The sequence below is a fragment of the Cynoglossus semilaevis genome, chromosome 18, assembly GCF_000523025.1.
Source record: "Cynoglossus semilaevis isolate Cse_v1.0 chromosome 18, Cse_v1.0, whole genome shotgun sequence".
Classification (NCBI taxonomy): domain Eukaryota; kingdom Metazoa; phylum Chordata; class Actinopteri; order Pleuronectiformes; family Cynoglossidae; genus Cynoglossus; species Cynoglossus semilaevis.
Window position 1 is genome coordinate 12,947,189 of NC_024324.1, and position 27,476 is coordinate 12,974,664.

General features: G+C 41.1%; 1 protein-coding gene and 1 long non-coding RNA gene across 6 annotated transcripts in view; one reads left to right on the plus strand and one right to left on the minus strand.

Moving 5' to 3' along the window:
* The window catches only part of LOC103394590 (uncharacterized), a 315,109-nt gene extending 315,084 nt beyond the window's left edge, over nt 1-25 (plus strand). For all 4 annotated transcript variants that reach the window (XR_523156.3, XR_003052726.1, XR_003052727.1 and 1 more), the window contains one exon: nt 8-25. This is a non-coding gene — a long non-coding RNA (uncharacterized LOC103394590). The remainder of the gene's footprint in view (nt 1-7) is intronic.
* Nucleotides 26-1,216: 1,191 nt separating this feature from the next.
* The window catches only part of elmo1 (engulfment and cell motility 1 (ced-12 homolog, C. elegans)), a 51,347-nt gene continuing 25,087 nt past the window's right edge, over nt 1,217-27,476 (minus strand). The window contains exons 15-21 of one of the 2 annotated variants that reach the window (XM_008331980.3): nt 26,970-27,106; nt 12,872-13,035; nt 10,126-10,238; nt 6,767-6,874; nt 6,522-6,604; nt 4,410-4,487; nt 1,217-3,644 (exon numbers count right to left, since the gene is read on the minus strand). In XM_008331980.3, the coding sequence (XP_008330202.1) occupies nt 3,444-3,644; nt 4,410-4,487; nt 6,522-6,604; nt 6,767-6,874; nt 10,126-10,238; nt 12,872-13,035; nt 26,970-27,106 (884 nt within the window). In that variant the 3' untranslated portion in view covers nt 1,217-3,443. Of the gene's footprint in view, nt 3,645-4,409; nt 4,488-6,521; nt 6,605-6,766; nt 6,875-10,125; nt 10,239-12,871; nt 13,036-23,993; nt 24,473-26,969; nt 27,107-27,476 lie in introns of those variants that run through there. The other variant, XM_008331982.3, reaches the window with a different exon arrangement.

Genomic DNA, 27,476 nt, shown 5'->3' on the forward strand with positions numbered 1-27,476 from the left:
AGATTAGGTCCTAAAACATGCTGCCGTTATCACATCAACCTTTTACATAAGAGTTCTCACCTTGGCCTTGTTGTCCTTTGAGGCACTGATCAACATGGTGAGGTCTACAGATGTCTGGATGGTGTTGATGTGCTCCTCAGCTTTCTTCAGGAGTTCTCTGGAATATTTACAAAAAAAAATTCCTCATTATCACAAGCTCTCCAAAAGCTACTGTTATTCAGTATTTCATTTCTATTATACTGTGTGCAAACTATTTCTTTAGCTGCATTCAGGAAGCCGTGTACCATGTGCAGTCTCGTTTCTTTTATGGTATTATTTTGCTTATCTTGTGCGTGATGATTACCTACCGATCTGTTGTGGATCCCACAGGTCGAACAAGTTCATGAAACACTGACAGCCCATCTGCTTGTCTGTGGAACACATGATGATGGTGCCAATAAAATCGAACCCCGTTTGCTGACGGTGGACATTAAATAAGGCAAAAATTAAACACCGAAATATAAAACACTTGACAGGAAATTATCCAAAATACATTTAAACACTCATACACTGATATCTCTGCTGGAACCACCTATAAAGCTAACAGTTTATTTAATTATATTATTTCACTACTCAACTATATACACTGTGCAAATATTTCATATGTTATATATTTATTTTATATACTTCTTCACATATCCCTACAATTATACTAGTTCTGCTTACATACACATATAGGTATATGTGGTATACTGTACTATACATACACATCATACCAATTTAATTTAGAATAACAAAAATATAACAGATTGCAAACACCACACACAGCAACAATTACCGACTAATCTACTTATACTAACAGACTAATCTAACATCTACTGTTAAGATTTCTATTATTTATCAACAGTGTGCTGCTACTCCTGTTTGTATTTAACCTTTTTGTGCATTTTTATTGTTGTTTTAGTGCTGTACTGCAGCTGGAACTCCCAAGGGATTCACAGAAAGTTTTATCTATCATTCTAAATGCATGCATTTTCTTTTCAAACACTGATCTCGCAGTCCCACAGTTGACAGCTGCTGTCAGCTGATCCTGTCAATACATTTTTGGTGTCCCCTGAGAAGAGCCAGTTAGGGAACATTGCATGTATCATGGCAGCAATTGATGAGTGTACGCTGGGGTCAACTGTGTCAGGATTACACATTTACTTGGTACAATAACCGAAAGACAATCACAATATTACAAGTATTATGTTTTTATTACAACACTGTGCTGATGCATGATAACATTACCTTTAATGTCAAAACATCGTTGCACTATGCCAATCTAGCATACTGCAACAATCTGCACTTGTTTATTGTTTGTGTTCACCTTCACGTTGGTTATATTTTCTGACGCTACTCAGAAAATGTTAGGGCCTTCATATCACTAATTATTAGTGATATCAACTTATGACGAAAAATTACTTAACTACTGAAACTAAGAATCATTTCAACTTGTATCAAACGCTAACGTTAGCTGCCGAGACACATATGCTAGAGTAAATTACACTAACGGTCTCATCCGAACGACTACCATTTCTAACAAAATACAAGCGATAATTGTTTTAAAAAAACCCACCATTTCAATCAATCAAATGTAGCCACCGTGCCCAGTTCTTTGATTTAACGCCCTCTGGACGCCCAAACGGCTAACACTCGTGTCTCATGAGCCGGATGCGCAATCGGAAATAATGACCGTACAACGTATTCCTTCTTCCGTTGTACGAACGTTCCAATATCAGCGCATACCGCTGACATTCACTTTTTTTTTTTTTTTTAGTTTAGTCTCTTAGAACTTTTTCTTTGATAGAAAGAGCGTGCTTTGAAGACTGTAACAGAAAATCCCATTGGTGAAAATCTACCAAAATAAATAATTTAAATACAAAATCATTTGAAATATTTGGTTATTTCTAACCATATGGCAACATTCACTTCTAACGGACATATTGTCCAGTATGTGCAGAGTGTGTTTTTTATTCTTCGTTAGACTGGCTGCAATGAATGATCCCAACTTATACATGTGGTATGTGGCAAAAGACAGCAAATATAAAAAGTGCTTATGCTTCTTATATCTTTATTGTAAACAGCAGTTTTGAGGGGCTATGAAAAAAAAACGTCTTGCAGATATTAAATAGGAAAATGGGGAAAATATATAAATCATAGTAGAAATAAAAACCTCTTTTAAATAAAAAAATACACAGACGTTCAGCTTGAAGCTTCCCTTCAACCAAATACTAACATCTTCTGTGTTACAGCATCGTCTTGGCAGTTTCACAATTTCAAAGTCACTAGATTATGTCATTTTATAAATGATCAACAGAAACAACTGAAATATTGCTTAGGAATGTCGTGTACAGCAGTCATTACAAGGAGAGAGACTGGAAAGAGGGAGAGAAGAGTGTGTGATTCACGACAGGAGTGCTTTTATGGCTGATTTAGGAAAAGCCACTGTGTGGGTGTGTACAGTATACAACAAGCAGTCGTGGGACCATAAACATTAGACTAAAAAAATTAAGCCTCTCACTGTAGGACAGTGTCTGGGTTTTGAGGATGGACTTATTCTAACAGTCTTCAGTATAATAAAGTAATGGGGCAGCGAGAATATAAGGGTTACTTCATAAGAGAAATCATCTGGAAATATTTCCTTCAATAACAAGAAGACTCTTGGAAAACGATTAGCTGCCACAAATACCATGAGAGAACATGTGACAGAAAAATACTGCTGGGAAGTTGACAAGAGAACACAGATCCTCTCCTGTTGCTCTCTGCTCCTGACCCACAAAACCAACCATCCCTACCCACAAAAGCCCTGAGGAAAAATAATAAGACGAATATAAAGGATAAACAAGAAGTAAGCCGTGTCAAATGGAATTTCTAAGCTTTTTGTATTCAACAGAAATGACAGCTGGCACCGCAGCTGAGGGGGAGAAACATCAGTACAGAGGGGGGAGCGAGGAAGGAAGGAAGGAAGGAAGGAAGGAAGGAAAGAAGGAAAGACGGAAGGAAGGAGGGAAGGAAGGAAGGAAGGAAGGAAGGGAGGAAGGAGGGAAGGAAGGAGGGAAGGAAGGAAGGAAGGAGGGAAGGAGGGAAGGAAGGAAAGAGGGAAGGAAGGAAGGAAGGAAGGAAGGAAGGAAGGAAGGAAAGAAGGGGGGAATGCAAAATAATAACTTCCTGGTTTCTCATCTTAATAGCAACCAGAAGAGTCATAGTCCCTCCTGTGCAATTGTTTATGCACTACTTTCTCCATCACAGAGGTCTATTTAGAAGAAAGAGTAAAATAAATCCTACTTCTGTCAATCACATTTCTTTTCAAACATCACGTGGGTTCATTCGTGTTTGTTCCAGTTTAAAAAGAAACAGGATTGGTCCGGTAGGTACAGTAGGTTCTGGACGGATCTGGTTTGGTTCTGGTACGATTGTTTTGTCTAGTTACAGTCGTAAACAAAGTCATAGTTACTAGGTTCTTTGGGAATTGGGGGCGGGGCCTCAGGGATCTGGATATTTTCTAGATCCAAGAGGCGGAGCTTCATTTCCATGGAGAGCAGGGTGTCCATGTCAGATTTGGTGTAGTCGCTGGTCATCTCCTTCCCCAGGAGGGCGTTGAGACCGTCTGTCCACACGCAGTACTGCGGACACATGGACAAAGTGAGATCTAAAATTCAACCGGCAGTGAGAAAAAAGCAGAATCATTAACACACATCTTGTAAAATTCCACCGACTATAATTAGAAGTGTGACGTAAATGGAGTCAGAGGAAGCAGCTGACAACATGGAGGCGCCACCTGCTGTGGGGACGTGAGGTCAAACCAGAGACACAGAACACCAGGGGAGGGGACTGGTGGTGACTCAGATGTAACAGGGACAGGGACACCTTCATCTTCTCCCTTGTTCTAATTACAAACTTATTTATATTGTTGGCCAGAAAAGCTGCTGGATGCAAAAGGCCAAGGGCGATGATTAAAGTCAGAGGCGGAGAAAAAAAAAAAGTAATATGTTCAAGTTGATGATGTTGCTGAAGGTCAGGACACAGAAAGAACATTTTGGTGAGAGACATACATTTCCAGGCAAGGTAAATAAATATTTTAGCAGCACAGCTGCCATCTTGGTTTATCATGTTTCTACAGCTTCCTGAACCCATTTAGAATTCCCATTTTTGAAACAACCCAGAGATAGTTACTATGAAACATTTTTGTTTTTACTAAAAGTACAATAAGGTGTTTTCAGTCTTCAGTTGAATTTGTTTAACTTGATCTGAATATAAGCTTTTCATAAACAAATATTAATTCAGCTTGTCCTAAAAGGAATTCACGTACATTAAGTAAAGATCATCACACATTTTGACATTTATGTTTTAAAGAAAACAACTCGTTCAGTGACGTTGGTTCATCTTACCTCACGTTTGTCTGGTGCAATAAAGTTTAAATATTCGTCTGACTCATAGAGGACAGAGAAGGCCAGCTCCAACACCTCCTGAAGAGAGGATGGATAAGAAGGAGAGGAGTGATGAAGAGAGGAGGAGACAAAAAAGGTGAGTGGAGTGGATTGGACACTCAAAAAGACTTTAACAATATTAGTTTTCAGAACCTGACAGTGTAGAGAGGAAGTCGAAGGGGAGGTATGCAAGCCTTTAAAGGTCCACAGGATAACTACAGGGTGGTCGCCACTCTTTTGGCTGAGCAGACCCAAAATATCTTTGTAGCTTAACAGCTAAATCTGTTGAGGTTAAAACGTTGACAAAACCTGGTATAAAGGAAGAATTTACTGTCTAAAACCCATGCGACTGTGAGATTACAATTGAATGCAGGACAGAAAAAGAATGATAAAACTACATTTGTATATATAAAAATAATTTATGAATATGCGATTATGCAACTGGCGTGAAATGACAGTCTGATTTATTAAGGCAGAAAACAATTATACAATCTGGGCCTCTGCACAATTAATGAGGCAGAGCTGATAAAATGCAGATGAGATGGAAAAAAAAAAGTGGAGATGCTACTTCTCAACAATTATTTGAAAGTTCATAAAACCTGTGCTTCAATCTATTTAAAATACATACAGTTTTGGAGAAAAAGATGTAGATGTAGTTTAATGTAACTTTTACCACCATCATACTGTAGTTAATGCCACTGCAGGATGAAATAATACTACAGCATTATAGGATGAAGTATAAACAAACTGGACAATTCAAAGTGCTGGTTATAAAGACTCAACACACTCAATGGCTGTAAAAGGACGCCATGTTTGATTTTCTTCTGTCCTCCAAGTTTCATTTTCTACTAAATTCTGCACCAACCGACAGAACAACATCCAGACTCATTGTATGAGTGGCAGACATTTAGGTGATCATGTCTTTTTTTATATAAAAAAAAAAGCACACCTCGAAGGCAGCTCTGCTACAGTAATGAGCTGTAAAGTGCAGTATAAATGGCAGGCAGACTGCTGCTCCAGGTCGAGGGAGGCAGTTTGGTAAATGACATGCATTTCTTGACTCGTCTGGAATGAGGCAAAGACGGCTCTGTGTACACAGGGCACTGAGTAGGAGATCATTTCAAAATCTATTACCAACTCCATTTTCAAAAAGACTGCTTCTCTTCCTGGAAAACTAAAAATAAATACTCAAATCTACACTTGGAAAACGTCTTCGTTCAATATGTATCTATGTATCTATGTATCCTTTTCCCTGATGTTAAAACACCTCCTTTCATCCTGATCTTCATACTGTAGCCACACCTGTGACCTCTGACCTTGGAAATTCTCATTATTTTGCAAAAGAGACTGCTAATCGCGTTAACAAAGTTTTTGTCAGTGTGTGACTTCAGGGCCACAGCTCGTCCTCCTCACTCTCTGACCTCAGCCTTTACTGTGTGTCCACACATCGCTCCATGTGTCCTCTACTCCTGTCGCCTGCAGAGGTGACTTTGTGCAGCCTTGTAACAGTGTGAGTAATGAATGCTGCTGTTGTTCTCATTCACACAGCTGGGACAGACCCACCCCGAGCACCCCGGACCCCCCCTCAGGTCATTCTTCACGGCCCGCACTTATCGACAACGTAATAAAAGAGACAAAGTAGAAGGGAGCCGCGCTCCTTTGTCTTCATGGCTATTTGGTCCAAAATCCAATAAATCTGGGTCCCATGGAAGGAGGAGTGGGAAGACGGATGTGTCCACAGATGCAGACGAGACGGCTCTTTCCTCCTGTCCGAGGAACCGCAGAGGGCACAGAGGGCGTGTCTCTGACAAATTTAACCAGGCCAATGATAATCTGTCAGCGTGTCCACTGCCTCTTCACAGAAGATTATTCTCCGATTTATTTCTGCACAGCGTCGGCGACGGCTGTGTCTGAGACACAAGTGTGTGTTGTGTGATATCCTAGAGTGAATTTATGTAAACGACATCATGTTATGCAACTTTCACGCCACAAGAAACACATTCTCCTGCCCGGATACACACACACACACACACACACCCCCACACGGCGCAGTAGTCGCACACATGCACGAACCTTATTTTGCTTCAGGGCTCCTTTCTCCTTCATGTGAGGACAGTCCTTGCCGGTGATAACAGCTTTGATATCAGCCACCGGCACTAGAGGAGAGGACAGATGCTGGATCACAACAACGGCAACAACAACTCTGTCACAGCTGTGTCAATCCTGGCGGGTTGCTGGCATATGAAAGTGATTAAAACACGCACACACACACACACATACATACAAAAGCCATGTTGCTTTTATTAGCATGTACTCACATTTGTCCTGTAAAGAGTCGTGAGGCACCTCGCCCTGAGGACTCTCCTCCAAATCTCCATAGTGCAGGACTTTATGGTTGGGAGACAGACGGCAGTACCAGAATTTATCTGCAAGACCAGATTAGGAGAGAGAAGAGAATTAAGGAGGAGAAGATGCCACAAGTTTGGAAGAGCTCTGAAATAACTCCCCGCTCAGGGGCATCATATGGGATGGGATGATTCATCAACAGTTGATGAAAATAATCAGGCCAAAAGAATTCTGTGACAAAAGGGAAGAAAAAGGGAAAACAGCCGTGAGGAAAAGCCACAGATGGTCGTGGAAGTCACGTGTATCAGAGAAGGGAGAGTTTTAATGAGGCTAAAAAAAACAAAAACCCAAACATGGCAGATGGCTTTTATCATTATTACAATGATTCAAAAATATCACAGAAACACCTGAATGAAGAGAGAACAGCTTCAGGTTTCTACGGCTGAGCACGGAGACGACAGAACACGACGTCTGGACGTGAGACCTTGTGGATCAGTTCTTGTTAGCATAACTAATGACGATCAACAAAGAATTATTTAATTTAAATTCTTACGGTGGCGTCACTGCTAAGGTGGGCAATATTTAGAGCTGGCAGGGACTGCAAAGGTGTGTGTGTGTGTGTGTTTATGTTTTCACTGCTGTAAACAGAGCGTCTAAGAAGGCTGTCTGTTGGCAGGTGGCACCAGTCCATAGGAAACAGACAGAGCTGTGTGTTACAGATGTGTCAGGAAGGCACACAAATATATATTATATATATATATTATTTTGCCTGGAAGATGATTCTTCTTTTTCAGATTTTATCCTTCCCATGTGTCAAACTCAGGCCCGGGGACCAAATCTGGCCCCCAGTGTGATTATATTCGGCCGCTGAGATCATATCAAATGTGTGCTAGAGTTGGCCCACCAGTATACAGGCCCTATGTACTGACAGAAACTGTAGCATTAGCAGTGTATGTGGTATGGTATGGCACATACATTTTGTTTTTTTGTTGTTGGCCTGTTAAAACAGATAAAGACACATAATAAGAAACAAATACTAATTGATGTGTCTTTTATTTCAAATTTAATTTCTCATGGGTTTATAATATTAACCTTTGGTTGTTCCTGCGGACCACTACCATACTGTTAATTTCATTAACCAACGTGCTTCCTGTTCCATCTTAAACAGACAAACCCTTTCTTGTGACTGAAGAGTTAAAAACAAAAGTTAAAAAGTTTTTTTTCCTTTTTTATGTTTATGACGTCTAAACTGGTGAATATTCAATGTCAAAATCATCTGTCACCTCAAAGGTAGGGTGCAGGGGCTGGGAGGATGCCGGGGATGGAGGACCATCATTTTATCAGACCCAGTCTATTACTGTTCCGTTATAAATAACTCTCTTAGTTTGAAACTAACTTTAAAAAGAGAGTTTTCAAACATCTCTTGTTCATTAATGAAGTTTTCAGTTTAAAACTCTCTCTGCTCTGATTTCTCTGTTGTCTGGAGCTGCTGGAACTGACTTATGAAAGGTTTGGTACATGTAGTGCTGGTACTCTTTCTCCTGCACATTAACAGCACCATTAGATGAGGAGCTTTCAGAGAGAAGTAACGTCTGGACTGGCACTTTAAAGGAAAGAGGAAAAGCCTGTCTGAGAAGATGGAGCAGGAAGTTACGCTGATTAATATTGGATGAACACTTCTCTCTCCGCACCAAGGAGGACGAGAGGAGTTACACTGGATATGGACCAACCACAGAATTCCCGCATATCAAATTAAATTACTTGTGAAGATGAGGACAAAAATAAGAAATCATTTTTAATATCTTACGTAAGCAACGCCCACATTTTGATTTTATTTTAACCGTGTGGATTTTTCACACTTCTCAGATGAACTCTGAGAATCAGACGGCGATGGGAGAAAAGGGCAGGATGGATCTGTGAGATTGGAGAGAAGAGCGAGAGCAGCGGCTCCAGTTCAGACATGGGACTGTGTTCACACAAGCACGAGAGTTGAAAATTGAAAAACTAAGTGAAGGCTTCAGGGAGTAAGGATGTAAAGAAGTCAGGAAGATGTGGCCTAGTGGACTGGAGTGTCCTCAGAGACAGAGACGGTAGAAGGCACACAGACTTTTCCAATTTTTCCAAATTGAATTGAATTTGGTTTGATTCATTTACTGTGTGTGGGTCCTTATCTCAGGGCAGTTGAACGTTAAACTAAAACACAAACTATACACATTTCTGTTGGATTTAATAAGTATTATTAAGAAGGGGAGTTCCTCTGGGAGAGCCAATGACGACACTACTTTCTTTTTTTAATATACTGAAACCAATGGCGAACGGTGGAAATAACAGGATGGGTCAATCCTTAAACTGAAATGCACTTTATTACTCAGGCTAAGTGATGCCACTGCTGCTCTTCCTCCCTCTCTCACCGCTGGCGGTGAATGTGAAACATGATCGGCTGAATGAGCTGAACGCACTCTTCATACCAGGTGAAGTTCCTGAGCTTTACAAGGAAGAAAAAAAGAGGAAGCCGATGGTGACGTCTGCCAGGGCAGAAATGATGGGAGTGGTGAAGCGTCAGGAGCCACAGCTTTGTGATTTTAATCACATCCTCTGTCATTCTTTCATTAGCTCCCACTGGAGTTTAATCTCTGGAAGTGCAGCGCATTAATGGCTTTGCATGTCTTATGTCTGTGAGTGCACGGGCTGTGATAAAGAGGAGAGGGAGAGGGAGAGAGAGAGGGAGAGAGAGGGTATCATGACTTATTATTTATGTGTTGGAATAACTTCTCCCTTTTATCTGTACCTCAAAAGGGAGAGAGCCAGAAAAGCTGTTTGAGAAATGTACCATAAGGACAGCAGCACTGGAGTCGGAAAAATCCCCTGAGATAAACGTATGTCCTGAGGAGCTGTGACGTGACTGAGGGACTCTGAAGACGATGAGATGAGAGAGAGACGGAGAGGAGACTTTATGTCTCCTCTCCGGGGTGAGGTGGGGTGAGGTGTGAATTTTAATGCTTATGGTTTTTTTTTTTTATATAATTATCAAAGTCATGTTATTCTTATTCACTTCAGGAATAAGTAAAAAGTTTGTAATTTCTTTAGATCTTTTTCAGGAGTTTCATTCTATTTGATCAGGTTTTTTAACCCTCAAAAAGTTTGAGTGTAAACATCCAATTTGTCACGAAACCTGAATGGAAACTTGTTGAAAAGATTCAGGTTTTTTCTTTCCCTTTAGCTGATAGAACTGGATTTCACTAATGAGAAAACATCCGCCAGAAATTCTCTGATATAAACACTGTCTGTAAGTGTTGGTATTTCTGTGACTTTGTTCGTCTACTTCTCCCACCTTGTCTCCGCCGACTGCTGATTTTCCTGAAACAGGTTCCCTCACACAGCCTGTTGAGCCGCTGCTGTTTGATCAGCTCCATGATCTCTGGCTGGATCTTCTCTCTAAGCTCCCTGCACATAAGAAAAAAAAATATAGAGTTTATAATTAAGGTCAGTGGGTGGTCAAAACTTTAAGAGCCAGGGGCTACATGTAGCTTTGACAATAACTCAGTCAATTTGTCTGTAAACTGAATTATTGTCTGCCTCTTTAGAAATGTATTTAATTTGAGAGGAATTATTTTATTTTATCAGTAAGGTCATCAGATTTTAGAAACCAGATATGATATAAAAATAATGCTTGTATAAAAAAAGGCATATTATAAAATATTACATTAAAAAATAAAATATGGTTCAAACTACTAATTACTATTTAAGAAACTGTTAAAGAAATTACAAACATGAAAATGAAGAAATACTATTTTTTTAAGAAAAAAGTAACAATTGATAATTAACTACAATTTGATTCATTTGTCAAAAAATATATAAAATTTGCTTAAAGACAAATCTATTAATGAGAAATATCAAACTGGGCAAAAATTAATATAAAATATTTACTCCCAAACTTACTCCTTGATTAAAAGCAGCTGAAAGTTTGTCACAAAATTAATACAATATTACATTTTGGACATGACTGATTAAAGAACATGATCCAAATTTTGTAGATCATACCGCTCCCTTGTGGCACGGCGGTGTAAAGCCGTGACACCCAGAGTTTTATCACATTCGGCCCATTTCTCTGGGAGCAGACCATGTTAATCTGATACAAAGTGTCAGCAGGAGACGGGCTCTCCAGAAAACACAGAGAAATATGAAATATGCTGTGCACGTCCCCAGTGGGCTGATCATCTGTGTCGCTGTTTTCGCTCCAGTTCCTGATTAAATCACTCATTTATTCATACACATAAATGCATGTGAGCCACTGTTTCATAAGAATGCAGGGCGCACTACACGAGTTGGCATGAATTATAAATGGTATCCACAGGAGAGCTGCAGCTTCTCATCTTACCACAACATTCAGTCAGTTCTGGTTTTGTTTCCCTCTTCTCTCTCCGTCTCGTGCATACATTTGCAGGTTTTGTTGTGGTTTGAAGATTTAAAAATCACAGTAAATTTCCAAAAGATGAGACATTTTTCTTTCCTTTCTGCACCTTTGTCTTCCTACTCTTCTGAATTATTCCCACCTGTTTGCTCTTATCCTGTGTGTTTACCTGATCACTGGCTCTTATCGTTATATTGATCTGAGGTTTCTTTAAGAAACAGTGAGGAGTGAAGCTGATCACAGGCTGGACTCGTCTTCACCGCCTGGTCCCTGTGGCTAGTCCCGACACACAGAATTATGGTCCTGCTGTGTCTTTACTCTCAGGAAGTAACTCTAACTTCATTTAAGACTTGCTCTTTTCAGCAAATGTACAACCACTTTGCTGCAAGGCACAAATGGAAAAACTTAAACATATTGAGTGATTTATAGTATACACAATATAGGTGATTTTTCCAGGATGTTTTGTAATCAAGGCCTGGATTTAACAACTGTTAATGTTAATGTAACTCCAAACCAACAAAAGCCTAAATCCCGTCAGCCGTCGACACGACACGGCTTTGTTTTCAGCCCAGACTATTCACAGAGACAAAGCTCTGCGGCTCTGCGGCCGTAATGGCTCCTCTTCACTTCCCTCTGATCTCTGGATCCACTGCCAACCGTAATTGGCAGCAGAAAATTGGCAGCAATTCTAGCAGGTAACACGGAGCTCCTTTAAATCTGCGGCCCGACACGCTGTGCTCATTATGTTTACAAGTCATGACGGCACAGTATTGATTAGAGGAAAATTCCATGCTCTGGTCTCCTCGTTGTGCTGCAGAGAGACTCATCAGTCCGTGGTGCTCTGAGCGTCATTTCTAACATGTGATAAACTGCTTTATTTTTCTTTGCACTGTCGGATTCCATCACTCAAACGCGTATTTGTTTTTCTAAACTACAAACACTGAAGGTGTGTGGTTCTGAGGCTGCAGCAACCACGGCGATAAGAACTTTACATCTGCATATTTGTGAATATCTGAACACTTTTCTAAAGGTATGACCCGGCCTGTCTGCAGTCTGGTTTCATCCTTTTGAAAATGTCTAGAGCAGAGAAATAAAAACTAGTGGGCCTAATACTCTGAAAAGTTTCTTTAGGTTGAGTAGCATCACACAACATTTTCCCTTTTCTTCTCCTTCCACTGATGCTAATAATTGACGACAAAAGTTCACCCCCCCTCCCTGTATTGATTTGATAAGCCCTTGACTCAGCATTGATTTTTAACCACACAGACGCGCTCTTTGTGTGAAACAATTTTTCAATGCTGCTTGTTACTCCGTTTAATTCAGGAAAACAATGTTCTCCATTACGGATCCTGCGTCTGTGATCAGCCGGTGAATGATCAATTACGGAGCAGCTCTCTCTCTGCTTAATAAGCTCAAGGGTTGTTAATGGAGTATTCAGCCAGGACGTCGATTCTCATGCAAATTTTCCATCACTGAAAAGAACGCACAAGTGCAGCCAGAGTTTGGCAGGAGCTGGAATTTGGCAAAAGGAAAATGATCATAAATAGAAAACCCTGGATGAAAATATACTACATTTCCTGATATTCAGTTCTAAACCTGTCACCCCTCCAGAAACAACACTCATTAATGACCACCCATTCATCGTACTCCTCATTGGTTGACTCACAGGATTGGTCGGGACTGGAAATCTTCTTGGTTCATTCTTTCGGACTGGCGTATCTTCAGGATTTCTGTGTAGCTCAGATTCTGCAGGCGACTCTTGAACTGGTCCAGAGAATTAGGCTTGAGAGTCAGTGCACGCATGATCTGCTCCCTCACCACCTGCATTACCTGCAGAGGACAAGAGAGAGGAGGACACGTTGAGGAAAATCATCACGTCCGCCAGAAACACATGAGGAGGAGACACTCTGTCTTTGTTTTCAGCCAGAGAAACAGACACCTCAAAAGCATCCGTCCTATTTGTGGACCAAGGAAAGCACAAAAGTGTCTGCTCCAGACAGGATTAATGATGTATTTTCTCTCCCCAACTGAAGCCCCTTAAAAGGAGAAGAGCAATGTAGAGAATTTCATCTATGGCTTCTCAACTGTGCGCCCCCAGTGAAATGCATGACAGAGCTTTTCTTATAATACCGAGGCAGCTAATAGCATTAGTCTGGCTGTAGCAGCACAGCGTGAGTGATGTTCCGAGTCATCAAACCCACTGGAGGGGTCTTTGTGATCAACCGAGTTAACAGTACAATGAAAGAGTGCTTCATGGAAACACACATAAAGCACATCACGAGGATCCAGATCAATTAGGTTGCTGCATATGCATTACTGTCAGCGGATAATTAAAGTCTACACACATTCTCTCCTCACTTGGACAAGCAGGCAAACGCTCGGCTGACAAGTGCATACGCCGGCAAGACTGATGCGATAGAAATCAATTAGCATCATTAAAATTTAATGATATGAACACTGAGCGGGAGGCAATAACAGGAGCAAACAGCAATTACCTCCGCACTACCTAGACAAACAAATACGGCTCTGTTTTGCAGGTGAAATGGAAAAAGAATTAGTGTAGTACCACTAATGGCCAGCAGGAAAAGACCTCTTCTGACCTCTAAATCTATACATTTTTCATATATTAAAAGTATATATTGAGTGCTGGTTTGTCTTCATTTTAATTAAAGTTCTAATACCAAACTGGTTCTGACTGGTTTGGGGTGCAGTCTTAAAGTAGTGCTGAACAGACCAGACTTGCACAACTTAGGGCAGTGTTTATAAAGGGTTAATGATAGTTTTGTGAAAACATTTTAACAGCAACAAACCCAAACATAGTCTCAACTTCCTGTCAATAGTTTATGAGCTGCTTCTCCTCGTGTAGGAACTCCACCCTGGCTCTTTCTTTCTTTCTTTCTATCTTTCGTTTCTACAAATGGTGCAGCAGCTACTGCAGAAGTGCTGGTGGCAGATGTATCACGCAGCCCTAATGATGGCTCAGCCCTGTTAGCAGCTGCCTCTGGGCTTTCAAATGCTGATTCACTGGATCACTTTGGTACTAAGGTGAAGATGTACAGCGGCCCGTCCCTCCCTCCCCTGTTCTCTGTGATTTTGCCCTGTTGTGTTTCCACTTCTCTCCGTTTCCCTTGTTGAACAAATGCTCAATGATGCACAGAGGTTTATTCAATCTCAGCAAAATGACTTCATACTGAAACATCAGGATAAAGCAGGAAAATGAAGAGTGTGGTTTATGTTAATATTTACTGTCTTATATTTACGTTGGAAACCGCTGGTCCGTGCCTGTGATTTTGGCTCCTTCATCATCACAAAATTCCAAATGTGTTCCTGTGTGAAACCGTTTGTGCCTATTGAGAGGAAATGACTCTTCAAGTCACTAACCTTTAGATCCTCAGTGGACACGTTAGGCCAGAGGCAGAGGATATTAAACACATGAAATATTTTAGCAGTTAAAATTCAGTTGTGACCGGCACGAAGCTTGGACCAGCACCAGAACATCCTCAAACAACTTTATGGTTATTATGAAAAAATAGATAAATTAATTCATCTTGATTATATTTTTATATTAGATTTTTCCAAGTACAGAAGAAAAGTGAATATAAAGTATGTATTTTAATCAAAATAAGATTTGAATTTGAAGAATTTGAAGATTGAAGACAAAATTTTAAAAAATTCTCGTAGAGATAATATGTCAACTAATAACTGGGAAATGGACTGCTTGCAAAAAACTCCCACTCTGCAGTTAGGCAGTGCTGCAGCGGTGTTTCACAAATTTAGTCAGATTTATTCAGAACGCCCGGTGGAACCAACTACGGAGCACGAAATGCCTTTTTAACGACGTCTCAATCTGAGCGGCATTAAGTCAGAGACACCACATTAGTGACAGAAGTGGACTGATGAGGGTGTCTGTGTTTGAGATGGGGGGGAGGCGAAAACAAAACAATGCATTGATATTTCTGTGACAAAGTCTCAGCATGTACGTCGTTAGCTCCATTAGCACGGTTAAAATAAACAGCGGTCCTTCAGAAGATTATTAATACACGGAGAGGAGACGCAGAGAAGTCGGGGGGAGGTGGGGGGAGAAATGATCGTCTGTATATTAATACAGTTGCTGTCTGAAGAAAAATACATTGTTTTTCTCAAATTAAAAAAGACAGACACGAAGAGGGCTGAGAGTTCATCAGGTAATGTAGCAAAAATGCTAATATTCTGGCTAATAGTGCAGAGACAGGTGAGCACAGGTGTCTCACCCTTTCTTTCTCACCCATCTCTTTCTCATGTCAAAGGGGATGGAGAGTGTATTACTGCATGTATTATGAAGTATTACTTATGTCATCAGAATCTATGACAGTATAACTAGAACAAAGCATTACATTAGTAGTAAAAACACGTTTTTTGAGCTCTTGAAAACTATGTTCACTTCACTGCTGGAGTCACCAGTGTGGAATCTGAGTCCACTGGTTCACTGGAAGAGCAGGGGGTTCACGACTTATCTTTCTTCATCTTAAAGTCTCCTTAACAGACAAAAAAATAAATAAAATTTACTCAGAAGAATTTTAAAAGCACTTAAAACAGTCATGCAATTATTCAGGTTTTCTTAAAAAACCTACTTCATCACCACAAGCCCAGTGCCAAATTAGCCATTCAATGATTTTCAGAAAGGGACTGTAACACAGGAGAGGAAAAAGGCGAAAATGAAGTGCAATTAGCCGTGCACAATGTTGCTGACGTTAGATGGTGAAATTCACTGGTGCAAACAAAGGCTTGTTGCTAAAAGCACCAAGAATCAGAAATGAACTGCAACACGTGTCGCAGCTTCTTAGTATGGAAGCCCCGAGTGAGATGAGAAACGACCAGACCGCTGTTGGAAGTCACGCTTTACCATCACGAGATCGTGGGCTGCTACTCATTCATGTAAACAAACAACAGCATACTATAAATAATCCTGATAACTGGGCGCTAGATTAATAATATTCCTATTTGTCTCCTTATTTTTGTCTGTCTTGAATGAGCAGTACTCCACTGAAGGTTATTTAAAATAAAAAGAAAGAATAAAAGAAGACAATACGTAGCTCGGGCTAGCATTTACTCACAGTCTCATATGGAACATTCATTTTTGTGGCTTTTCTATAACAAAAAAAACAAAACAAAGAGCACTCTGGACTAAATGCCACACCCAGGGACACATCGGCATACAGACCACAAAGGTAGTGGTCAAACCTCGGACCCTCTCTGCCCAATAATCCACAGCTACCTTCAGCCTACTCAGGTGGACAGTCAGTCTGCAGAGGAGACTACAGACTGACTGTCCACCTGCAGCTCACTCCTCAAACTCATCCTGATCTCCAGAGATCCGTGGAGCTGTCCCTCGGGAGCCTTCATTAATATGCCTCGTTTGCAGTCATGTCTCTGGCAGCAAAACAACTCTGTTGGCCCATGTGGCTGCACTCAGGCTAATTAACACTGTGAATATTCATCACATTTAAAAGAAACACATGGTCCTTTTCACAACAGGACGCAGAGTTGTACGGCGTAAGGTCAATATGAATATGGATATTTAAATCTGCGTCTTTTTTTTTTCCACCGGCCGACTGTTTCTGAGCACCGTGGCAGAGGTCACATGATGTCAGTGTTTGAACAAAGTTTCCCACCCATTATGTAGGAGCGTCTTCAGAGGACTGAAGTCTTGGGTCGTTCGCCTCGTGCTCTTTGTCACATCCTTGTTGATCCCAAATTGATCGCTTCTCTTTTGTCCACCTTTATTTCCACCTCTCATTTTTTACGTTCTCTTTCACTCTCAGTAATCGGTTCCAGACAACGGCCATTACTCTTCCTAGCAGCTCCTTCACAGCAAATTTAGGAAGCAGAGCGACCGTCGGCCAAAGCACTTAAACACGGGTCCATGAACCATCCAGTACACATAACAATCCTGCCTCCTTTTAGTTCCTGCTCAAACAGAGCAGATCCAGAGTCTGGTTCTGCTGGAGCTGCCTGGGCTTCGGTCACTGACCACGTGTCAGCCATGATAAATCATCATTCCCCCTCTTGGTGACCAATCGACTGTCGCCGCTGCTCCATTTCCCTAAGAGCTAATGCTAATGACATCATTTAGCAGCTGTCAGTCAAGTGTGTTTCTGCCATTCAAACAGCGGCTGTGAAAACCTCACACAGGAGAGGGTCTTTGGTGAGCGAATAGTGAGGCAGTAATGACTTTTCTGTTACTTCATGGAAAACAATCAAAAAGTCAATCCTATTTGGTGATAATCTGGTTGTCTCTAAAGTCAGTTTCTGCCTCGTAGGCCATCGAAGTGAAAAGAAAAAACACAAGTGCTGCCAGATTGGGTCTTTTTTTCAGGAGAAAAAGGAGAATTCTTTCCCCTCGTTATTGATATGGTAATTACTTCTTCCCCGTTTGCCTCTGAGTCCCACATTTAATGAATATTTTGTTCTTCAGAGTTGACAATGATGTAATTAAAAATAAAACAATGCCAGGAAGGAGGGAAAATCGTCTCTTATCAAAGTGCGCGGCTGCAGACTAAGCTGGAACAAGTCATAAATGATGAATGCACTCGCCCAAAATACACATCTCAGTTCTAATTAACCGGGACAACGGCAAACACCAGATCGGATCAAGCCCACATAATGTGAAGATGACTCGTCTTCATGTCGACACACAAGTATCATTTCCTTCTGCTCTCCTTATAAAACAGAAGTGACGCTAATCTGTGCCAACAATGCCAACTGTTGTGGTCTTGGCTCTCCATCAGTCACAGGGACCGTGTGTGAGAACCAGGCACAATAAGACACACAAACGTCTGACGGGTTTTAGACGCCGCAAACATCACCGCCCTGCTTTGTTTGGACACAACAAAGTGAAATATTACTTGAAATTATCAGATAGTTTGATGGTTTTCTCTGTATAAATGTGAAAAGCGCAACAGAAATATTCCCTACGTACTGTATTTTCCGGACTATAAGTTACAATTTTCTTTTCATCCTTTGGCTGGGTGTGTGACTTAAAATATATAAAGTTTACGTGTTCGTTATTTTCACACTGAGAGCCGCTAGAGGGCACTGGTGCGACTTATACTCTGGAGCGACAAATATATGTTTTTTTCTTCTTTATTATACATTTTTTGGTTGTTGTGACTTGTACTCAGGAGAAACTTATAGTCCAGAATCATTTGTTCACAACCCTTTTTTGGTTTGTGACCCCATTTTGACATCACAAATTTCTGGGGGCCCCAATTTTCTTCCTTCTAGAATTAATTTCTGATCATGTTTTTAGTGGCGTTGTACGCCCCTTCAGTATGTCTTAATCTTCAGAGAAAGAAAGTTCAGCCTCAGGTAGAGGTACGTTGTCAAATTCCCCAATGAAAAACCTGACTGAACATCTCACCCCTGTGAAAAACAAATTGTTGAAAGTGTTGCAAATGTTATTTGGCAGCTCCACCACAACATTCCTCATCTCACAGGTTCAGTCCCAAACACTGTTACAGTAAGCCTGCCTGAATGATATATTAATATTAATGCCCAACAAAAGGCTGCCACAATATCAGCATAGGAAAAACGAAGAGTGATGAATTCAGCACCACAGCCAGAAACCCCAGATTACATTTGTAGATTCAGCTTTTCAACGGGGTTCTCCTGACAACTACGGCTCTGAGAGCGAGTATAAAAACATGTCTATTATCTATTAAAATGTCTGTATCGGCGTTGAACAGCATCAGTTTAGGAAACCCCTGTATCAGTGTATTATACAATAATAATACAGAACAGAGCAGAGCTACAAGCTGTGGACGTGTCGCAAAACTACAGCTGAAAACTTTCTCAACAAACACTCAGAAGGTTCTAGTAAACAGCATTTTTGCGCCACAAGAAAAACCACATACTGTCCTACAATTTAGGAAAGGTCCATTCAAATATTTTTTAAACCACATATTGGTCTTTCAAATATAATTTTTTTTTATAATTCAAGCAAATTATACATTTGTTTTTCATTTTATTATGATGCTTTTCCTCTCAAACCTTGAATTTACGTCCATGAAAATATGTCCTTTTTGAAACTGGTTGGTGGTGCAAAAAAAGTTGAAGTAACTCTGGATTATTCAGCTCAAACAGGCATCAATACACACTGAATAAAAGATCTACAAACTTCTCTAATGTATCAGGACATATCTTCTATTCATCCTAATTTTTTCTTCTTCGTCTGCGGGGAGGACGTTAATTTGCAGCCCTGAATGCTAATCAGTTGGGGGGCTGTGGGGTGGGGGGTGAGAGGGGGTAGAGATTGGTTGTGATTGAACACCCATTCAAGGGAATCCAAACAGGTATTTCATTACATGAACAACTCTCATTAGGAAGATGCATCACTGACTGGTTCATGTTAATTTAAACGTATTTATGAATAAACAAAGTGGATGCTCTGCCACTTCCCAGAAGGCTTTGCAGGGAATATGTATATCTATATACCTATATTAATTAAACGTTCCCTTTGCATGACATCACTGCTCGGGGTTTGAAGACCACCATGGGGTTTAATGCCTTGGCAAAAACCCAAAAACCCAACGGCACAAAGGTGAAATTCTTAACCATAAAATTCTGGTTAATTTAAAAAAGCAAAACTGTTAAGAACACAAAAAATAAACGGACTGCCGTCGTCATAAAATATATTTTCATGTCGAAGAGACTCAGAGGTAAAAACTAAATAAAGGAAGAGACACATGTTTGGATTTGTCAGTGCGGCGTAGAGAGCAGTTCTGTTTAAATGCCGTGTTTTTTCCGAGCCTTTGCACATTTGTCTCATGTTTTAAAACTAATTAACAGCTGCGTTAGTCTCATTTCCTCCACTGCATCATTCGCCGCATAAACTCAGAGTCGAGCGCGAGTACGAATCAGGTCACTACACATGATGTGATGTATCATACCGTAATAAAAGATCACACAGCAGCAATACCTGAGGATGCGTTCAAGCTCAAGTCTCAAGCTAAAAATCTACGTGAAGACCATTGATGTTGTCAAGGAAAGGAAAGATCATTTGCTTCTTCTCCAACCTTACTTCAGCACCGCTCCCTATTCATACAACTAATAATCCTATTTTGGACTTCTATTTCTGTCGTCCTTCAGCTCCATCAAGAACATCCATTAAATCAATACAAGAACTTCCTCTCCTCAGAAGATGTACAGAACATTTAAACGTTGCTCCTCTAACTTCATTTTCATATCAGTCCATCGAATTCCTGATTCTGTCCATCCCAGTCAAAATCCCAGCAGCATCTTCATTCCTGCCACCTCCTGTCTCTCAGACAGAGCCTCCGTCTTAGGCCCATACATCATAGATGTTTCACTACCATCTTGTAAACCTCACCTCTGCTGCCATCCTTCTGTAACACATCACTCCTGACACCCGTCTCCTCCTGCTCCTCATCCTGTCTGCACTTTAATCTCGTCCACCTTTTTTGGCTTAGATGGTTGACCCCAAGTTTTTTTTTTTTAATTCAGTTTCTGAAAGAGCTTTAAGTAAAATGTGTGATGAAGATCACATTGTTTTATTAAACAAACATATAAAAGATGGATAACTTCGCCCGTGCTTCCCCTTGATGTTTGATTTCCAAAGGGAAGGATCAATTTCCTTCATCCGTGGAAAGAAAAAGAAAAAAAAACCTAAAACGTTAGCTCTCGCTCCCTGCTTATGCAACACTGATGGTTTAATGGATGATGACCTCAGATTAGTAAGCTCAGCTTTGGCATCAGCATTGTCGCTGTGGGCCAATGAAAAGGCCATCAAAAAGCCCCCGTGGGCACACACAGAAACAAGTGCACTTCTGGAAAAGAAAAAAAAAAGGCTAAGACACCAGGTGTCAACGCTTAAATTTCAAAGCACAATAGAGAAAAATATATATTTTTTAAAAATACAATACTGCAATTTGTAAGGCCATGTTTCCACACCAACAGACAAATTTCAGCATGAAGACACATGTACTGATACAGGTGTGTGGAAATAAAAACCACAACGACGGCTTTACAGACAAACATAAAGCAAAGAGTGTTATGGGAGTGGGAGGGTGAAGCAGCCAGGCAGAACGATATAAATAGCCTGTCTGAATTCAACAATAGAGGTGGAAGGGGGTCGAGAGACAAGAATGAGGAGATGGGAGAGAGTGAAAGAGAGGGAGAGAAACAGAGAGAGGGAGAAAAAAGAAAATACTGGAAGAAGAAAAGGTGGAAAAAAACCCTTAGAGGAGAGGATAAATAAAAGCAGCGCAGAATAAGAAAACAGCAGGTATTATTGAAGGGGAGCCAATGAGTGGGGGAGGAGGTGCAGCCGGCGACAGGAGTCATGGATGGAGCCTTGCATGCAAAGCATGACAGCAGAGGTCTGGGTTGTTGGCATGTGGCGGTGTGTGTGGCACTTTCACCAACTGTCCGCGACCACTTCCTGGAATCCAAACATGGCGTCCGCCCAAAAAACCCTTTGGCACCTGCCTTTATTATTGTCACATCATTTCTGACTGGTCTCACCAGCAGCCGTTCCATTAATCATGCATGCGCGCGTGTTAACCTGAAGATCGGCCTCGGAAACATTTGCATTGATTTGCATCAAGTTCTTTGATTGATTCTGGGAGAGCAGCCTGGGATACAAGTCAAATCAAGACCAAACGCTGCAGCAAAATGTTCTTTAACTGTAAATATATATAAAAAATACGAATTCACCAGACTGATTCAAGGGTTGACAGACTTCTGTTAGCTGAGGTTTACCAGGACTGTCCTGAGAATAATCCCATAAAGGATTAACTCCTTAAAAAAACAACCTTTGTTTGAGCATCGACCACAACACAAAAATGGTGTTTTCCTTATTTTTGTTTGACTACCTCAGGAGGAGTGATCGTCCAGCAGCTCCACCGTTCCCTGATTATTGGTGGTTTTATACAACCTTTGTCGGTATTCTAAGGATAAACAAAAGCCTTTTGCCGACACCACAAATAAACTTCTGTGGTACAGGGTATGTATTTACACACACTCTGGTCCTAATAAAGTCTCACACTCTGCAGGTTTTTGCCGTCAACCTTCTCGTAGAGCAAGGTATGCATTACACAATATATTTACTCACAGAGCCTGAAACTGGACTGAGAAAAACTCCAGTTACACTACTGCCCTCCTGCAGGGTGTTGTGGTTGATTCAACACGGTCTCAGCAAAACCAGGTGTCAGTCCCAGAGTCCCAAAAATTATTGGATCAAATTATGTTCACATTTGCTTTGCATAGTTGATTATTATTATTATTATTTTGGAATACTATAATGGAAAAAGGCTATGGAGATTCACATATTATTCTACTACATATATGGAATATCATTTTTGTTTTAAAAAATGTATTTTGAGATAAATATTTGACTAAACTGTAGAAATGACTGTGAACTAACACAGTAGCCCGGAGTTCATTCAATAATTCTAAACTAAAAAACACAGACCGTATCAACTTTACCAAGAGATCTTGTTTCCCTCAGCTTTTTCTCTCCACAACGAATTCCTGAGATGAACTATATATCTATATATCTATATATCTATCTATATATATATATGTTGCTCCACAACCACTCCACCTCAACCACATCAGTTTATCAAAAAAACCCATACCCATACACAGGAGAAGATATAACATTATAATCTGACCTTTAAAAGAAAACACTGTAATGTTTTTTTTTTTGCTCCACTGAGCCACATAGAACCTGCTTATAGAACCTACCACACAGCCCACAGTATGGGCCGAACATCATGTGTATTAGGAGATACACAAAACCTTTATTCTAACTCGGCAACAACTGTTTATATCCAGTGTTTATCTTCTTTGATAGCTAATAAATTACTGATCAAAATACTAGCAAATCCAGCTAGAAATGTGAGATATATTTAACAACAAATGATTTCAATCATTTTCATCCAAGCTGAAAATCACTCGGTCAAATAAAAAAAACAAATATCACTGAAAGAATCAGCACTAACGTTTTTTTTTCCTCCCAGAAAAAGTCCGCTTCAAATACACACTCTGTGAATGACCGTGGGCGGACAGCCTGGTGTCCAAAACAAATGAAACCACAGAGTGACAGCGTGTCACAGTCAGCGGCTGACCCCACTCTAATCCTGGGTCAAACCTCTCTGGCTAAAACACAGGTTGAAGCTAATCCACGGCTGTGGAGCCCAGAGAGGAGCAGCGGAGCTCCTCCGCTGACAAACCCAGGCTGTTGTTGATGTGGAGTAATCCCATTCACAATAACAAAGCCCAACCCCCCACAACACACACATATTGTACACCAGAATACACAGAAGGAGACAGTGAGGGTGATGGAGAAGGACGGATGGAGTGTGTGTGTGTGGGTGTGTGTGTGTGTGTAGATAAGCAGACGTTTTAAGTATGTTTGTTCGTCTGAGTCTGTGCATGTGTTAATACAGAAGACTGATCTGGGTCCAGGTCTAACACAGAGTCTCCCCCAGCCTATCTGCCCCTTCTTCTCTTCTCTCCTCTCCTCTTCTTGTTTTTCTTCTTCTATCTATTTCTGCCTCTCTTTACTTTCCCAATTTTTCCTCCCTCTCTCCTCCACAGCCAGGCAAAAACACAAACACACCCCTTTTCCTATATTACTATTGCCATGCCTTGACCGACCATCCATCCATTCATCCATCCATCCATCCATCCATCCATCCATCCATCCATCTATCCATCCATCCATCCATCCATCCATCCTCACTACTACCCTCATCCTCTTCCTCGTCTCCATTCCTAGTACTTACTCATCCTCTCCATGTTTCCAGCGTGGTACAATTCTCTCCACAGAGACTGATGAGTCCAACTGCCTGTGCCAGAGGAGGAGTTTTTAGCGCTCAACGGGAGGCAAGAATGGCTGGAAGGACGGAGGGAAGGAAGGATGGATGAAAGGAGGGAGCAGATGGCTCCTTGGGAGGACAGTCGGTTGAGCGTGGACAGTTAACTTCTGGAGAGACTCATCCTGTTCTTCACCTCCTTCCTTTGGCTTCTCTGTCGGATCCTGTTGCCGCTCCTTACTACTCCCAATAATCTATTTCAACAACTGCTCCTCATGAAGTAACTACAATCTTATGGAAACACAACTGTCTCTGATGAGACAATTATATGTCTCTCCACCTGCACTTCTCCCCCGGTTGTGACTCTAAGCATCAGCCAGGCTGCTCTGCTCCGCTTATGTTGATCTCAGGGCTTAAGCCCTGATTGGACACACGCCACGATTAGAGACACCAATGGTGGTGCAGCAAGTAGATCACATGGTAGGTGTGTAGTTGTGTGTGGGAGAAAGAAAGAGAGTCAGAGAGAGAGAGAAAGAGAGAAAGAGAGAGAGAGAGAGAGAGAGAGAGAGAGATTTATATGTAGGGGGAGGGAAGGAAAGATGATAGAACAGGAGAAGAAGAAGGAGGAGGAGCAGGGGGAGGAGGAGGGGAGCGCAGCTACGTTGGCTTCAGTTGTTTTTCTGAGGCTTTTGTTTTTCTCCTGTGGGGTAAAACAGGGCAAAGAGGGAGAGGGAGGAGGAGGAGCACAGATGTTTTTAGGGACGCGCAGCTGCACGGGACTCAGCCACCGACCGACTGACGCAAATAAACACAACGGTGCCCACATGCAGCCGGGGAGAGGAGCCATCACACAGTTACAAATCCAGAGTAGTGCAGCACGGCAGCCGTAATTGGACGGTGGTTGCCATGGAAACAGGAAACAGGGGAAAATGGTTGCCTGCATCATGGCCTGGGAGCACCACACTTGCCTCCATTAAACGCACACACACCAACACTCTACATAATGGGTATCCACAGAACACACACACACACACGTCGCCTCGTTCTCTATAACCTTTTATACATTAAAAAAAGGCAGAATTTGAATAGGGGCCAAAGTGTGTGTGTGTTGGCTGGAGAGGATGAGTACGTCTCACATCGATGAATCTTTTGTCATTAATAGTGGTGTAGATCTAGTGTGTGTGTCCATGGGTTTTGTGTATGCACGGCACATACACTCACTCCGAGGGGAACACGGCATTCTCACTGATGCAGCCTGGACAGGGCACTTCAGTATTCTTCACCTCAGAAAGCTCACAGCCTCATATACAGTATCAGACAGCCAGCACGGCCACATGCTTCTATTTTAAAGCGTGTGCCCTCTGTGTTATCCTAGACACAGCTCATTATCCTCCAACAAAGCCCTGAGGGGAGGTTTCCTCTTTTACAGCATGGAAACCATTAAGTGACGACAAGGCTAACACATGAAACCCATTAGATTTGAGGTATTTATTGTAGCATCATACTGTTGATATTTCTCTTTCAAAAAAGACTTGTCTGACAAGAGGTCTCACAGGAGAGTGTCGTTACTGTAACCAAAGCCAAACATGTGTGTGTGCATTTCTAGTTGTTAATATCATATAATCTTATTATAAACACAATATCTTGATTATTTTGTACAGTATTTGCAACAAAGAAAACTGTAATGTTGTTGACGGTGGGTTTGTTTACTATTCTGAAGGACTGTAGTCTGAATTATTGATTTGCTTTTAGTTCTCTGACTCCTAATGTAACAGAAATATGAGAAGGCGCAGAAAAAAGAGCTCGCTCTGATTCAGTCAGTGGATTTATGGACCCATATTTGGTCGATCATTTACGTAGTGACTCCACTAAGCCTTCAAATATGATGTTTTTTAGTATTATTTCCTTATCTGTCTGTTTTAATCAACAAGGTTTGGCTGGTTAGGTTTAGGAGGAACAAAAGGGTGTGAATTATAGGGGAAAAAATGACTACTTTTTCAGGAGCTAACGTCTCCAGAGTGTTTTCTAACGTTATATCGCTGGGAAATTGTATCTCAGCAGTATTTGCGGCTGGAAACTCAGAACTGCACACGCACCATTTAGCTGATAGAGAGCCCTTGAGACCAAGTAGAGCTGCTATCGATGAGCTGCTGCTGAATTTCATACTCTCTGTGCTCCACCTGACGGGGGACATGGAGCATCATCGATTCGGCTTTGTTTGGAGTTGTTGCTAGTATTTAAGCAGTAATTTAAGATTTAAGATTTTATCACTAAGATCACCATGTTCAATGCATGTGTTAATGAACAAGATTTTATCACCAAGATCACCATGTTCAATGCATGTGTTAAAAAAAAAAACTGCAGTAAAGCACAATCGTGAGTTCAGTACCTTCAACCCTACAGCCATTCAAAATCCACACGCTGGGAGACAATGTGCCAAGAAACATGCCCCAAAACAGGAGTCGCCAACTATATTCGTCGAGGGCTAGAATATTTCTCTGGACACTCAACTAAACATTCAAATAAAATAAAATAAAAATCCCATTTTTGTCTGAAAATTCACATTATTATTTGATGGTTATATATGAAATCTAGTCGTGGGTGAGATCAGACATTTCCAGTATCCGGCGGTCCAGATATGACCTGGAGGCCACCGTTTGATAATCACTGCTCTGGGATGTAAAAGGAGCCTAGAGAAGATTTCATGTTTGTCTTTTCTGAACTCTCTGTTCACTTCTGTTGTGATGTGGATGCCCCTGATATTATCCTGGACACATCTCATTATCCTCCCACACACACTGAGGAGATCACACTGGTGTGATGTGCGTGGGAACTGAGCCACACATTATACATTACTACATATTAACATTAAGAATCCACTTCAAAATCAACCACTGATTCAAAGGAGCAGAAACAGAAAAAGGTGTGTTGGAGTGACAGGGTTACCTTGTTGAAGTCTTCACTGGTGGCTCTCATCTCCTTCCAGGTCTTGTTGAGCAGCTGGATGGAGATGCAGAAGAACTCCTCGAAGGAGCGATCGTGGGTGAAGAACATGGGGTGGAAGTCGTGACAGTTTTCACTGGCTGTAAACAAAAAAACACACACAGATGTTATCCACACCTGGAGCCGTGTACCTGCAGTTTAGAACCACTAGGATTGATATGAAGTGATATGAACCAATGAGAAAGGGAGAATCAAAACTGTGTTGACAGAATATTTAACATAGAAAAAAACAAACATTTCTGGATTTGTTTTACTGTCTGATCCAGGGGTCAGAATTGGAAAAAAAAAAGACTTGAGTTGAAGTCCATTTTCAAGTATTTATCTCCCATATTTTCAAGCCAAAGTTACGGAGGAAAAGTTTAAGACCCAGGATTTTAGGTCTGATCTCAAGTGACTGAATCAAAAGAAAAGCCAAGCTGAGACTCAGTTCCAAATATTGATTTTACATTT